Source organism: Neopsephotus bourkii, unplaced genomic scaffold, assembly GCF_033783945.1.
Source record: "Neopsephotus bourkii isolate Nb327-2 ecotype Australia unplaced genomic scaffold, CSIRO-AGI_Nbou_v1 NB_196, whole genome shotgun sequence".
NCBI lineage: Eukaryota > Metazoa > Chordata > Aves > Psittaciformes > Psittacidae > Neopsephotus > Neopsephotus bourkii.
Window position 1 is genome coordinate 7735708 of NW_026900709.1, and position 13630 is coordinate 7749337.

At 36.1% G+C, this 13630-nt stretch overlaps 1 protein-coding gene across 4 annotated transcripts in view; it reads left to right on the forward strand.

Annotated features, from left to right (window-relative positions):
- The window catches only part of RAPH1 (Ras association (RalGDS/AF-6) and pleckstrin homology domains 1), a 90991-nt gene that overhangs the window by 66861 nt on the left and 10500 nt on the right, over positions 1–13630 (forward strand). For all 4 annotated transcript variants that reach the window (XM_061378637.1, XM_061378629.1, XM_061378647.1 and 1 more), the window contains 6 exons: positions 2190–2267; positions 3618–3777; positions 7429–7550; positions 9214–9279; positions 10637–10780; positions 11977–12087. In XM_061378637.1, the coding sequence (XP_061234621.1) occupies positions 2190–2267; positions 3618–3777; positions 7429–7550; positions 9214–9279; positions 10637–10780; positions 11977–12087 (681 nt within the window). The remainder of the gene's footprint in view (positions 1–2189; positions 2268–3617; positions 3778–7428; positions 7551–9213; positions 9280–10636; positions 10781–11976; positions 12088–13630) is intronic.

Genomic DNA, 13630 nt, shown 5'->3' on the forward strand with positions numbered 1-13630 from the left:
TTGGGGGTTTGTTTAAATTTCAAGCAACTTTTTAGTAATCTAGTACAGTATAAGAAATCCTGATCTCTAGACCCGCATTAAAATTGAGTGGGCAGTGAAAAGTAATTGGTAGGCATTGAAACAGTAAATCCTTGAAATAGTTTTTTACCTACATATTTGTTAAAAAGAAATTAGGGAAAAATTAACTGTAAACTTCAAGATCAACAAGGATATCTTGGCTGCGTTGGTGCAGGTATATGAGAGGCCCCCAGCTGATTCCCTGTTTTTTGCTCTTGTTGCTGCCAGTGTGCTGTGGCTGTAAAGTGCTTTGCTGCAGATAGTTGTGTTGCACAGTTGTGCAGGTCAAATGGGGTGGAAAACTGTGCTCCTTGACTTTAGTGAAGAGCAAAACCAAATGTGCCATCAGCCTTTGTACAGCAATAAAGGTTTATGATTGGGTTAATGAGCAGCTTTTTTAAACCATAAATTAAGGTTCTCTGAGTGTAAGACAAAATAAAGTCTTTTGCTGTTGCTGAGTTCATAGTGCACAGGTGCATAGCATCACTGCTAGAAACTTAAAAGTATTTAAAGCCTTAGGTTTTAGTAATAATTTATTTCTATAGATGGAAATGGTTAATGTTAAGGAAGAGGAAGAGTATTTTAGAATTCTAGGTGTGATTTACATCGAAATGATTTTTGGTGTCATGGCACTCTTTGTTTTTAATAGACTCCTAATCTCATTTAACCTTTCTAAGCTATACGACACCATTGTTATGGAATAAAAAGCTGTAGTTCTCTGTAGGCTAGTATTTCTAGGTACCTATATTTCTAGGTAGTTTAGTTCCCAGAGAATATTTCAAGCTCACATTATTTCTGGTTCATTTTATTGAAAAAAATTATGCTTCTAAAAAGACAACCTATTGCCCTGTTTAGCTCATGTGTTTTTTACAGTGCATAGTATGGTCACAGCTGTGAAGGGAGCACAAGCTGTTAAGTAAGAGTACAGTAAGTAGCATAGAAAATGCCCTTTATCAGTTGTTAGGAATATTAGTAATTCACTGAGAAGTGGAAAACTTAAACTTTGTGGATTTCAGAATAGCTGAATCTTGACTTCTACAAGAAAAGCAACCATCTAAACACACGGTAAAGAAACGAATCACATTCATACAGGAAAGGAATGTGGAACTAAATGTCTGTGGCATGCTGAATGTTGTTGTGATGGGCTGTGCCACTTCTGATCTGAGTAAAATCTTGTTTTTTCTTTTCCAAGGTTATGTATTTTGGATGGGACTTGCTTGTGTATTTAATATGCTTATTGTTCTAGATATTCTTAAATAACTATGATGTTTTAGCATATTAGCCACAATGAACAGCCACATGCATGCACTATCTTAAAGTGGTTCCTTGTTTAGCTGCGCATTTCAAATCCATTTTCAAAACATCAATAAGCTCCAGAAATTAAAACCCAGTATTGCTGGTCTTACAATATATGATTTCTTTAGCATCAGCATATAGGATAGATTTAAATTATGTGAATTTTCAATACATTTCCAGTTGTAACAAAAATAGATTCCTTAGAAGAGCATCAAATAAAAGAACAATCATTTGCTTTATGTGTTCTTAAAATAAAAGCAAGGAAAAATACAAACTGGATTTTGTAAAGATAAAGGCAGTGTTCAAGCTACTTACTCACTTCAAATGGATTTAATGCTTTAAAATCTTCCAAAACAATGCACATAGTGTGGACTCTTATTTGTAGGATTTCTTTTCCATACTTGTGTGCTGCTAAATTCTGATACTTCTCTGTGTGCTATTAATGTTTTATGTTGATTAAATATCTACTGGGTGTACTCAAATGTACCCTCTTGTCAAATACATATTGTCCAAATGTGCTAAAATATTTGGTAGCAATGCACAAGGCTACTTAGAATACGGAAGAACCAAGAAACAGCAAATATGAAATACATACCTCCAGTATGTGCTTTTGGAGGTAATGGCAGTTATATTTCTAAATGCTAGCTTATATAGAGCAACAGTTTTTGTCATAAAAAATAACAGTCTTTGTTATTACTAAGAAATAAGTGAGGATTTATGGGTGGGTGGGTCAGCATTTCAGTTCATATTTTACAGCATGGTAGCCTGAAAATTAAATCCCCCAAAACTGAACTGAAGTTTGTGTTCACTGGAATTCTGTATGTTGTGTCCCCTAGGAGGAGCAGGCTGCTAAACTCAAAGCTGAGAAGATTAGGGTTGCATTAGAGAAGATTAAAGAGGCACAAGTGAAAAAGGTAAGTTATGGATACTAGTTTATAAGATCTTTATTTTATACTCATCTACCTGGAAAATGCAAGCAAAATTGTTCTCATTTGTGTCTATTACCTTTAAGTTGCTCTAAATAAAATAGAAACACTGTATTGTTCTGATACTGTATGAGGATGTAGTTTCTAAATCTGGACTGAACCTAATCAAGAAAATCCTAGAATATTTCTATATGTAAAAAACCCCCATATAAAATATAAAGTTTTTCTTAAGGAACAGCATGTTTTGCAGATAGCTCACATTGAGAAGACTTCTGTTAACTTCCACCCAGAGCTGAAATGAAGGTCCAGCCTCCTGAGATTGTATGTTAAGCAGCCACACATTTAAAATTTGGGTCTGTTTGCTTTACAGACCCTTTCTTCGTATTATGCATAGTGCTGTTTTCCACAATTAAATGGAATACCAGCATTCCAGACTATAGACAGGTGTCACGAAGTGGAGGAAGTCTATGCATGATGCACTCTCAAAGTATTTAGCATTCCGTTGAAATTTAGCATTCTTATTTTATATCTGGAGTTTTTCACTAGCTTAAAATTGTTACATTTACTGTTTACATATCAAAAGCTGAAAACCTGTCCTTGGTGGAAGTTGGGAAGTAACAAGCCAACTAGCATATTTTAACTTCTAGAGCTGAACAAGATATAAAAAAGGAAGCATAATGATCAGCAAGAAGAATCTATTGACTTAAGGTTTGGGATCAGGTGTTTTGGTTTGGGTTTTTGGTTAGGTTGGTTTTGGGGGGGTTTTGACAGTGAACTGTTTAAAGTGCCTGTGAAAAGCTGTTGTGTTTTAAAAGCAGACTTCTTCATGCTAATGCTTCATACTCTCCAGAAAAAGAAAATCTAGTGTAGATATATTGTTTACTTACATAATCAGCATTTTTAGAAAATACGGAGGAAGCAGGCAGAAAGCTGAATTGCAAACAGGAAAAATTCTGATTTTATATAAGCTTGTGCAAAACTCGGTGCTTGTTACACCTAGGGATGTGAGAAAAATTGTCACAGAGACACTTTATTAATCAGAACAGAACACTTGGGCATGAGGGAATTTTTTTCTGCTTAACAGACAGCTAAAGCATGATATCATCGTATTGGGAAGACCTTTATATTTACTCGTTTATACTGAAGAACAACAGTATCTTATTAAGTGTCTGTGATACAAATATCTAACTGTAATTTATGGCATTTTTAATGGAACTTAATATTTTATGGTATTTTAACAGAATGTTAGAAAAATAAACGATCTTAAAAGATACAGTTTTTATTTGAAATGTGGGAATGTAACCCTTCTTTTTTGTTTCCTAATTTTCTGCTGAGTAGTTGGTGATCAGAGTCCATATGTCTGATGACAGCTCAAAAACAATGATGGTGGATGAGAGGCAGACAGTGAGACAAGTATTAGACAACCTGATGGACAAATCGCATTGTGGTTACAGTTTAGACTGGTCGTTGGTGGAAACCATCTCTGAATTGCAAATGGGTAAGTAATAATTATAAACATTTATAATTCTCACCTACTAATGTAATGCTTGTCTATCTGCATCCTCAGAATGATTTAAATTCTTTTTGTCTTAGTGTTCGTCATTCCATTCATTCGTGTAGTAAATGTTCATTGATACAATAAATCTTGTGAGTATTGTTTCAGAATGATCTTCTTTCATATTAAAAGCATGTCTAAATTCTAATGTGTGATAGAGTAATTTTACTAATGTCGAGTTACTGAGCCTCTTAGTTTAGATGGGCTCCTCACAGAAGAAAAAGAAATAAGGGGAAAAAAATTTCCTGTGCATCTTCCTCTTTTTAAATAGCATTTTGTTCTGGTCCTAATAGCTCTTATTAAAAAAATTGTGTAAATTTTTTTCTGTTAAATATCTTAATGCATTTGGCAGTATGGCAGTATGACAAACTGAGGGCAGTTAAAGCTCTTTTGTGCTGTATTGCACATACCACAATGAAAGTTGTTCATTTAGCCAAAGGATATAGCATCTGAATGGAATATAAGAGGAAAAATGGTAGAAAAACTATTAATAATCTCCAGTTTAAGAGAAGAATTACATTGGAGAGCTGTTAAGCACCTTACCTGTTAACTAACAAAATCCCAGAACTGAATCCAAATAGCTTGATTTCAAATTAAAATGCAAACTAGTATTACCCCTCTCCTTTGGTGAAACCTTTTCTATTTCAGGCAACGTAGCCTGCCTGAAATATGTCGAATGAAATGGGATGTTAACTTTGCTTACTGTTACACAAAAAAAGATCATGTAAGGTGACAAGGTATCCTTTGAATCTTCTTTCATGTGAAAAATGACATCTTACTAGACTCATCTTAAAATTTCAATAAATAAAATCTTAGAAGTCCAGTTTTGAAACCAGACAGAATTTGCACAAATCCAGATTAGGTGTATTGGAATCCAAGGTGTAATTCTGTAACATTTTACCAATAGGAATAGTATGAATAAATAACCTTATTAATTCTACAGTAGATTTATGTTTCTATCACTGAAAAATCTTTGAATGTGTAAGTAACAGGATCCCGAAATCAAGGCTCAACCAGGGGTCTTTCCTGTCCTAGATTTGCTTTCGTAAGAAGCTTCCATTCACTGTGCAGCCTGGAAAGAATAAAGGAAAATATACTGGAAAGATAAACTGGTGGTTGTTCAGACAATAACAGTGTGACTGAATTAAGATTGTTTTGAAATGAAATCAGGGTTAAGAAGTCTCTTGTTGGGCATTTTGGAAGTATATGCATGCCCTACTGTGTGGGCTCAGTGACATACTGGGAATGACAGAATTTGACTGCTGTACTGAAAGAGTTTCAAGCTAAAAAACATAATCTATTGTAGAATTTTAAATTCAACCTACAATATGACAAACCTAAGGGAAATGAAAGAGTATGATTCAGTTTCCATATCTTTCATGGCTTTCCTTGATTGTTGGTAAGGGCAACTGTTAAATAGTTTTGAATGGCTTTCACATACCTGCTTTTTTTAAAGATAATCCAAAATGCAGCCTGTTTGATTCATATACTCTATACTGGAACTTGAAAAACAGATGAAAAAATGATTACAACAAAGCCCTCACCCTATATACTATTGTATATTTTATTGTTACTTTGCCAGTGCTCCGTCTTTTGAAACTTTTTTTCTGGCAATGCCTATGTAGGAGGAAGGAACTCCTTTATTATATTATCCTTTACTGAGACACAGAGGGCCTGTGTACTCTCACAGTATGTTTTACCATGTCATCTTGTCAGTTGATTGCTTATTACTTGCACAGTTCAATAAAATGCAGTGAAAGCTTTAAGCTAGCACACTGCAGAGAAAGACATGTTCCTGATTGTTTGCATTTTGTGTGGTTTGCTTCAGTTGTGTGTGGTTAACTCATTTTTGAGGAGGCTGATTTAGGTACATTTGCTTGAAGTAGAAGGCCAACTGTTGTTACCTAATGGTTTAACTAGGAGCTTTATATGTACTTTCAGCAGAACTCTGTGATACCTATATACCTACCTTTCAGCAGAACTCTGTGATTTCCAGAATGCAGAATGAAATGCTATGCCTGGTTTTACCCTGCAAGTTTGTAGCAGAAACAACTCTGAAAGGTTTCTTTTAGTTGGAACAAAGGTTGGTTTCATTCTTTTTAGTTGGAGCAGGGTATGTCTGTGAAGTATCAGTAAATTACAGTGTTTAATTTTAGAGAGTATGTTTAATAATAGAAAAAGTGCACTATACGCAGTTTATGTGCTATAGGTACATACGCACTCAGTGAACAAGTTATTTTATGTTTGAGTTCAATTATTGCTCTTCTTGTAATAGCAGTTGATATGTTTTGAAAGCCACCCAGTTTCACTAATGAAGCTGCTGTGAGATACAAGCTTTTGTGCCACGGTCTTCTGAAGCTTTTTTGTTCTGTTCTTGTGTTAGAGAACACCTTCTTTATTTTCTTGGAAGACAGTATTGCTGTGTTGCTGGTAGAGCTTTATGAAGTTGTGAGTTGTAACTCGAAAGCTTAGAAAGAATCTCGCCGAGACCTCAATGTTGTCATCTCAAGATGTAGAGATTACATTTGTTGCATTCACTCCTCTTAGTATTCTTAATTACTGCAGATGTTGAGATGTCAGCTGATATCTCAGTCTTCATTGGATGTGAACTGAGCAATATGCCCCCTGTAAAAAACACAGTTGCAATTGATTTTGTGGGAATAAAACATGTTCTGCTTTCAGATGCAATTGAAAGGTCAAACTGGTCCCAAAGGAGTTTGAAAAAATAGTTTGCAGAAATGCCATTGTGTGGCATGTGTGAAGAAGGAATAAACTGCAGAAAGCAGAATGCTGATCCAGTGTCTTTGAAAGGGGGAGAAAGTTGGTCTGGTGGTTTCCCAAAGACGTATTCTTCCTTATTTAGTTTAGAATAAGGGTTTTCACATATTCCTGTGCCATTTGAGTACATTTTCCTTTTTTCCTTTCCCTGTTTTTTTGTCTATTTTCAGTATGTTGTACTAGTGATAACTATTTCAACAGAGAGCCAGTGCTTATAGTTCTTAGAAGCCATTGTTGATACATGATTTATTCAGCAAGATTGATTGTAAGAGATAGTGTCAGTTTTCACACTACCTCTACAGTACCTCCACCAGCCATGGGTATTTTGCATTTCAGACATTGTCTGTTACTACTTTTTACTACTTTACAAGTGAGATATTGATTAGGGATGTAGAAACAAATTTTGTGCTGAAAAAGCTGCCTAATAAATTCTTTCAGGGATTGTGGACCAGAGTACATGGAAAGAGATAATCTCCTTATTTGTGCTCATAGCATTAAAAATGTCATGGTTTGAGTCTGCTGTGTTCATGTGGGCTGGTAGGCTTTGTCAGGTAAAAAAAAATCGAAGCACTTCATACATTGATGGAACTATAAGCCTGAAGAGATGTCACTGAGAGTGCTGAGTGAACGTTTGTGTAAAATTAAACCAGGCACATCTGAAAGTTAAGTTCTTTTAGTTTCTTAGTGTGAACTTCTTCCCTGGTTTAGTAACCTTGAACTCTCTGTATGTACGTTGTTTCAGAGATATGACTACAGAGTAGTTTCTGTAACAAAATATGACATTCAAATGCATTTGTTCTCTTGTTATTCCTACAGAAAGGATCTTTGAAGATCATGAAAATTTAGTTGAAAATCTTCTTAACTGGACAAGAGATAGTCAAAACAAACTGATGTTCGTGGAACGCATAGAGAAATATGCACTTTTCAAGAATCCCCAGGTAAGCTTGACACTCACGTTGAATGGATGTGTATATGCATGCCTGATTGCAGTTTCTTACTGCTTTTTGGTAGCGTTCATTTCCATACTTTTATCTTGATACTTGTATATATATTAAAATGTCAGGCAGCTTTACACTTCAGCACCATGTACATCCACATAGTGGTTGGCACAAAATCAATTCCCTGTCAGAAAATCATGAGCTGAAGCAATCTGTTTGCTAATGTGTTTGTGGGTACTTTTAATGGAGATGAAGGCAAGCAGTTACATGGCATTTACACCAATACTTAGTGCTGTTCAAATGCATAAATAGGCAAGAAAGGTGTTGTCAGATCTTGCCAATAGCAATGCCTCTCCAGTGTGCAGTCTTACATTGCTGGCAAGAAGCAAAAAAGAAAGTATAAGAAATAGCTACTCTGTAGTCAAATGGCAAGTGAAGAGAAGAAAGCATGTGTCTGTCTCTCTGAAAGCTGGGATCTGCCACTGCTCACCTGTGTTTCCTGTTCCTGGGAAACCAAAGGTCTCTCTTCTCTCGTAGATGCCTCTCTTCTCTGAAATGATAGCTACAGATTTGATAGCTGGAAGCAGTTTGGTATTGTAAGGGGGTGAAGAAAAGCAGAAGGTGGCTTTTTGAAGAATTTGAATTGAAAATAACTAGATAGAGTATCACTTGATCTCTCTCTTAACTCTTATCCAATGTATTCCTTTTGGGGGTCATAGATTATTTTTATATCTGTATGACATCTGTGTGGTAATTTCTTGGATTCAAACTGTCTATTGGTTTTACATGCTCATCCTTTGGGGCATCATCAGCGTACATGGGGCTTCTATTTTTATTTTTTACCTTCAAAGATTGAAAGCCAGGTCTTATTGAGATGCTTAGTGGTGATGCAGCAAAACTGAGTTCTTAGAAGCATGTAGTTGATACATTTACTGTCAATACATACAGTAGACACAGTCAACAAGAATGACGCACCAGCATAGACCAGATATTTCATCTTAGTTTAAAATACTGAACTGTTGGCTAAACTTTGTGTGAGTGTTACTCTTTTCCAGCTACAGGTTAGGAAGAGGAAGATTTTAATTGTCCAAGTACTTGCCAAGCTGAAGAGGAGTACAAAACTTATTAAATAAGTTACAGTACTTACAGATAGCCTTCTTTTAAGAAGGAAAGGAGTATTCAGTAATTCTGAATGAAAAAATCGATAGTTTTATTCAGCAAAATTGCCAGGGCAAGGTGGAAAGAAGTACATTGCTTCTGTGTGTGCTTCTTTGAACACGTAAATAATGGCAGTATGTAACAAGCTTAAAGATCTCTGGTTTTGTTAATATTTTATTGTGAGATTTTCAAGTCCATAGTAGTTTTATTTCTGGATGCATTGTACCAGGCAGCTGTCCTGTGAAAAGCCAGGACAGTGTTGTTCTGAGGCTGTTAGCTATGGTAAGAATATGGGCTGATAGATATTTTTGGAAAAGATGGTTATAACTTATTTCCATGTATTATTTAGCTGTCTGACAGATAGTTTCAAGTGGACGGTGGAATTTTTGTTCAATTAATATATTGGTTTTAGATGACAGCTGTGGGTTTTTTTTTTCCTGCTACAGAACGGTATTGTCTTGATTTCAGAATGCCTATAGAAATACTAAGCTTTCTCTTGTTACAGAACTATCTTCTGGGGAAGAAAGAAACCTCTGAGATGGCAGACAGAAATAAGGAGGTGCTGCTAGAGGTAAGGCTGCCAAAACAAAAAGGGCATAATGGTTGTGGTGATTGAAATTGATGGGTGGAGCTGACTGTAATTCTGCCACAAGTATGAATGAAATGTTTTACATCTGAGATAATGGCTGTTTTAATGTTAGCCTTTTTCAGGTATGATAATATTTTGTTTAATAGCAAAAAAACCCCATACACAGTGATAATCAAAATGAGGTTCCCTGTAACTATGGCTAAACCAGTGGAAATTTGCACAACTGTCACCTGGGTTTTTTTGACCTGTGGTGGTAGATATTTATTTTTTTTTGCTAACACACTCCAAATTGTTACTCTCCACAAAATTCTGTGCATCGATTCATGAGTGACCTGTGTTAATATTTTAAATTTTATTAGTAAGCAAAGTAGTTAAAATTTCAGTTACATTTTAAAATGACCAAATATTCAGTTGTTAAAATGTGTGACAGCAAAGGAGGTCAATGTCAAACAGGTTAAATAGTTTGCAACACTAAAGACAACAAGAAAAATATGTGGAGCAAACAGTGAATATAGCCTCCATAACCTGAAAACTGAATGGTTTTGAGATAGTTTTGTAGAGACCTACTCATGCTGAAGTGTCATAACTTCCATATGATTTCCAGAATAATGATTATGATTTCAGTAGTTAGACAAAAGTAACTATTTGGGGAATTTAATTTTGGATTCCATTTAATAAAATTTAACTTATAAGTAGCATATGCATGCTCTTAGTGTGTTATTAATACAAGTTTTAAGAAGTGGTCATGTGAATATGGTGGATCAGAAAGATGGAAATTGAAGCCATGACATGAAGAGGTTGTAATTCTATCTAATTCTTTTTGTCTTCCAGGATTACTCATAAGTATTTGTGTTGCATATTAATCTGGAGAGTATTTAAAGCATTTGTTTTCTTCTCTTAGCTCTTCATAAATAGAACCTTAACAGAAGTTGTGGTGTTGGCAGTTAGTAGCAATAAAGTACTTGTGGAATAAGTTATAGCTGTATCTGATTGATACTGAATTAGGCTGTGTGTAGATTTAGACTTAGGAGGAGATATCTACAAGGTGACCTCATAACTTTACAACAAATAAAGCTGTTGGGAGGTGTGTTACCAAGCAGCAGTGGTTAGAAAATCTTTACAGTAGCTGCTAAGATCCCCTATTGTGTTTGTCTGAATTACCTTGTAGCTTCATAGTTAATCTCTAATTCATATCACTGTGTGAAAAAAAAGAGCTGTCCCTATTATGCATGCATTCCTTAAATAAAGACTTTCAGAATTTCAATCATTACAACCAAACCACTCTATGGTGTACGTTCTGTCTGTTTCTCTTTTCCCAAACCATTGTGTTTATTGATAGGAATGTTTCTGTGGAAGTTCTGTAACTGTGCCAGAGATTGAGGGAGTTTTGTGGCTGAAAGAGGATGGTAAGAAGTCTTGGAAGAAACGTTACTTTCTTCTTCGAGCTTCTGGAATCTACTATGTCCCTAAAGGAAAGGCAAAGGTATGCTATTTATTTATGATATTTTAAAGCAGCTTCCCTGGCTTTTTTTATTGCTGGTAAATCGTGGTCACAAGAGTCTTAGCTGTGCCTTGCCTAGTGCCACATCCCTTAATTACAAGCGCAGCTTTATCATGGAAATGCTGTGTAAATTACTGTTGAGGCACTTGATGGGCTAAACCCCAAGTTTAAAAATGCAAGAAGACAAGGATCTGCTTTTTGAACGAGCTCAGGGTGGATGTTCAGAAACGCTTGAGGATAAATAATTGGCGCAGTTGAGAGGCTGTGTTATCTCCAGCAGAATTCAGATAAAGGACCAGATTTCATTGCAAATGCCAATCATAAAATATAAAACCTACTCCACAGTCTGCATAATTCCATGGGTTTTAGTTAGTTCATATAAATGGGATTCTTTTTGGACCAATTTGTGCTATGTTTTTTGAAACTGGCAAATATAATACCATTGCTTCACACTTACTGCTGTTCTGTATTTATCAATAATAAAAAGTAAATAGAAAACTGCTACAAATGCATTACAGTTTCAAGGCTGAACTACTGTGAGTTGAATTTGACCATGAATCCATCAGACTTGACAGCATGCACCGACCCCCAGTATGGGAAATCCACTTCCCACGCAGCTGATAATGAGGAAATTTCCGTCAGTGCATCAGCTTTCTTTCACACTGAAAACGTCTCATATGTTCCTTACACAGCCTTTTTCTTTGTTACAACAATCTATATGCAAGATCACCTATTGGAATTCTGTGCCCTACAATTACTGCCAAACATCGTTAGAGTTTTTCTCGCATTTCCATTGGAATTTGAACACCTTGATTATTAACTAAGGTGAAATATAGCCAGCAACTGTTGAAAAGTTCCCAGGCAAACAATCCTATTTACTTTCTCCTGATACCAACTCTGAATCAGCATTAGTAGTCCGGTGTAAGATGCTGTCAAAAGGCAAAATGCAGAAAAACACAAAAAAACCCCAACCCAGACTGAATTTGGAAAATAATATCCTGGTAAAAAATTGATAACTGATGCAGGATCTTATGCATTGCTGTGTCTCCTTAATGGTAGTTTTTGAATCAGATTGAAACTAATATTTAACCTTAACTAGATGTTTTATTAGTATTTTGATTTTGTCAGTGCATGTGCTTTCCTTATATTGTGTACATTATTATGTTTGTATTTAATAGGTCTCGCGGGATCTCGTGTGCTTTCTACAGCTTGATCATGTCAGTGTTTACTATGGACAGGACTATCGAAACAAATACAAAGCACCCACGGACTATTGTTTAGTGCTCAAGGTAACTTGTGATTGTTTTGGATAGTCTCACACTGAAAAGAGCATATAAAGAGTTTGAAACATTTCCATGCTAATCTTAGTCCCTTAAAATAACTGTGCTTCCCAATTGTGAGCAACAGCTGATTAGCACAGTGTTAATCTTTGGAGAGACTGTAATTTAGAATAGACTTCCCATAGTAATACAACAATTGGAAAACTATGTCAGTTTTCAGGGTGAAACTTCATTCGGTAAATGGGAAATCTAAAGTGCTGTTAGTTGCAATGACCGTGGGAAAGCAATGTTTAACTACATTTTCTGTGGAGTTGTAATGAACCTCCTTGATGGAAATACAGTAAGAGAATGAGAAAATGCCATGTGGGGACTAGTGCAGAAGGAAGAAATGGGTGTGAATCACTTTCTTCCTCATCAAGCTGATAGATCTGTTCCACCTGCCAGAAGATCCATGTGGATTGTGTGGTGGGGGAGGAAGATAGATCACTGAGAGACATGGAATAATGGCTTTTCTAGATTCATTCAACACTCTAGGTTTCTCTGACACTGTCCTTTCTTTATAAGCTGCTTAGGGAAAAATTATAAGTCCAGGACATAGCTACTTTCACAGAATACTTTTTTACCCTTTGGAAATGTAGGTAGCCAGACACTGGATATTGTCTGTGTAATAGCCCCAGGTGCATTCCTACTCTTTGAGTGTGCCCTGTTTCTTTTTGGATTCCAAGAAACTTGTAGAATGATGCAGCAGTTGGGTAAACCTTGCATGCTTTCTTATTTGTTCTGAACCATCAGTTGCTTTCCACTTCATTTTCCTGTAGTTCCTGTATAGGAAGTGAACACTTGGTGAACAACTGTTGCCTGTTCTCCATGCTCCTTGTGACTTTGATTTTCATACTGCCCTCAGTTGTCTTACTTCCAGACTGATTAAGTCCTAGTGTATTTAATTGTTCCGCATACTGTAAATCACAACACTAGACTCTTTTTCGATTCAGCTACTCTATAGAATCATAGAATCATAGAATATTTAGGGTTGGAAAGGACCTTAAGATCATCGAGTTCCAACCCCCCTGCCATGGGCAGGGACACCTCACTCTAAACCATATTACCCAAGGCCTCGTCCAACCTGGCCTTGAACACTGCCAGGGATGAAGCATTCACAACCTCCCTGGACAACCTATTCCAGTGCCTCACCACCCTAACAGGAAAGAATTTCCTCCTTATATCCAATCTAAACTTCCTTAAAACCATTCAGATTCAGTGAGATGATACCTGTTGAAACACTAACTTCGGGGTCCAGAAGTGTGCAGAAATTGGTATTGGAGTCTCAGGTCTGCCTATATTGCCCAATCTGGGGGAAAGGGGTGGCAGAAAAGGAAGAAACTTCTGAGTATAAAGGACAGGTAGAAAGAAAAGTAGAAAAATGTGAAATATAAACAGCAGCGACCTGATCTTAACCTGTGAAATTGATAACTTCAGTACTTCAGATCATTGTAAATTGCATCAACTCATCTTCCAGTCTCTCTTGACTCCCACACAGTGTTCACAATTATGT